At 64.1% G+C, this 323-nt stretch overlaps 1 protein-coding gene across 1 annotated transcript in view; it reads right to left on the minus strand.

Moving 5' to 3' along the window:
• MUC2 (mucin 2, oligomeric mucus/gel-forming) overlaps positions 1-323 on the minus strand; it is a 101,524-nt gene that overhangs the window by 69,361 nt on the left and 31,840 nt on the right. Inside the window, exons 24-25 of the mRNA XM_014533997.1 lie at positions 232-317; positions 4-194 (exon numbers count right to left, since the gene is read on the minus strand). Coding sequence (XP_014389483.1) covers positions 4-194; positions 232-317 — 277 coding nt within the window. The remainder of the gene's footprint in view (positions 1-3; positions 195-231; positions 318-323) is intronic.

Here is a 323-nt window from a genome sequence, read left to right on the forward strand (position 1 = left end):
GGCTCTGGGGTGGTGGTGGTGGTGGTGGTGCTATGGGGGGTGGTGGTTGGTGTCTCTGTTGAGATGGTGGTGGGTGTGGTGGTGGGGGGCACTGGGGTGGTGGTGGTGGTGGTGGTGCTATGGGGGGTGGTGGTAGGTGTCTCTGTTGAGATGGTGGTGGGTGTGGTGGCTATGGGGGGTGGTGGTTGGTGTCTCTGTTGAGATGGTGGTGGGTGTGGTGGTGGGGGGCACTGGGGTGGTGGTGGTGGTGGTGGTGCTATGGGGGGTGGTGGTAGGTGTCTCTGTTGAGATGGTGGTGGGTGTGGTGGTGGGGGGCACTGGGG

Source organism: Myotis brandtii, unplaced genomic scaffold (assembly GCF_000412655.1).
Source record: "Myotis brandtii unplaced genomic scaffold, ASM41265v1 scaffold1236, whole genome shotgun sequence".
Classification (NCBI taxonomy): domain Eukaryota; kingdom Metazoa; phylum Chordata; class Mammalia; order Chiroptera; family Vespertilionidae; genus Myotis; species Myotis brandtii.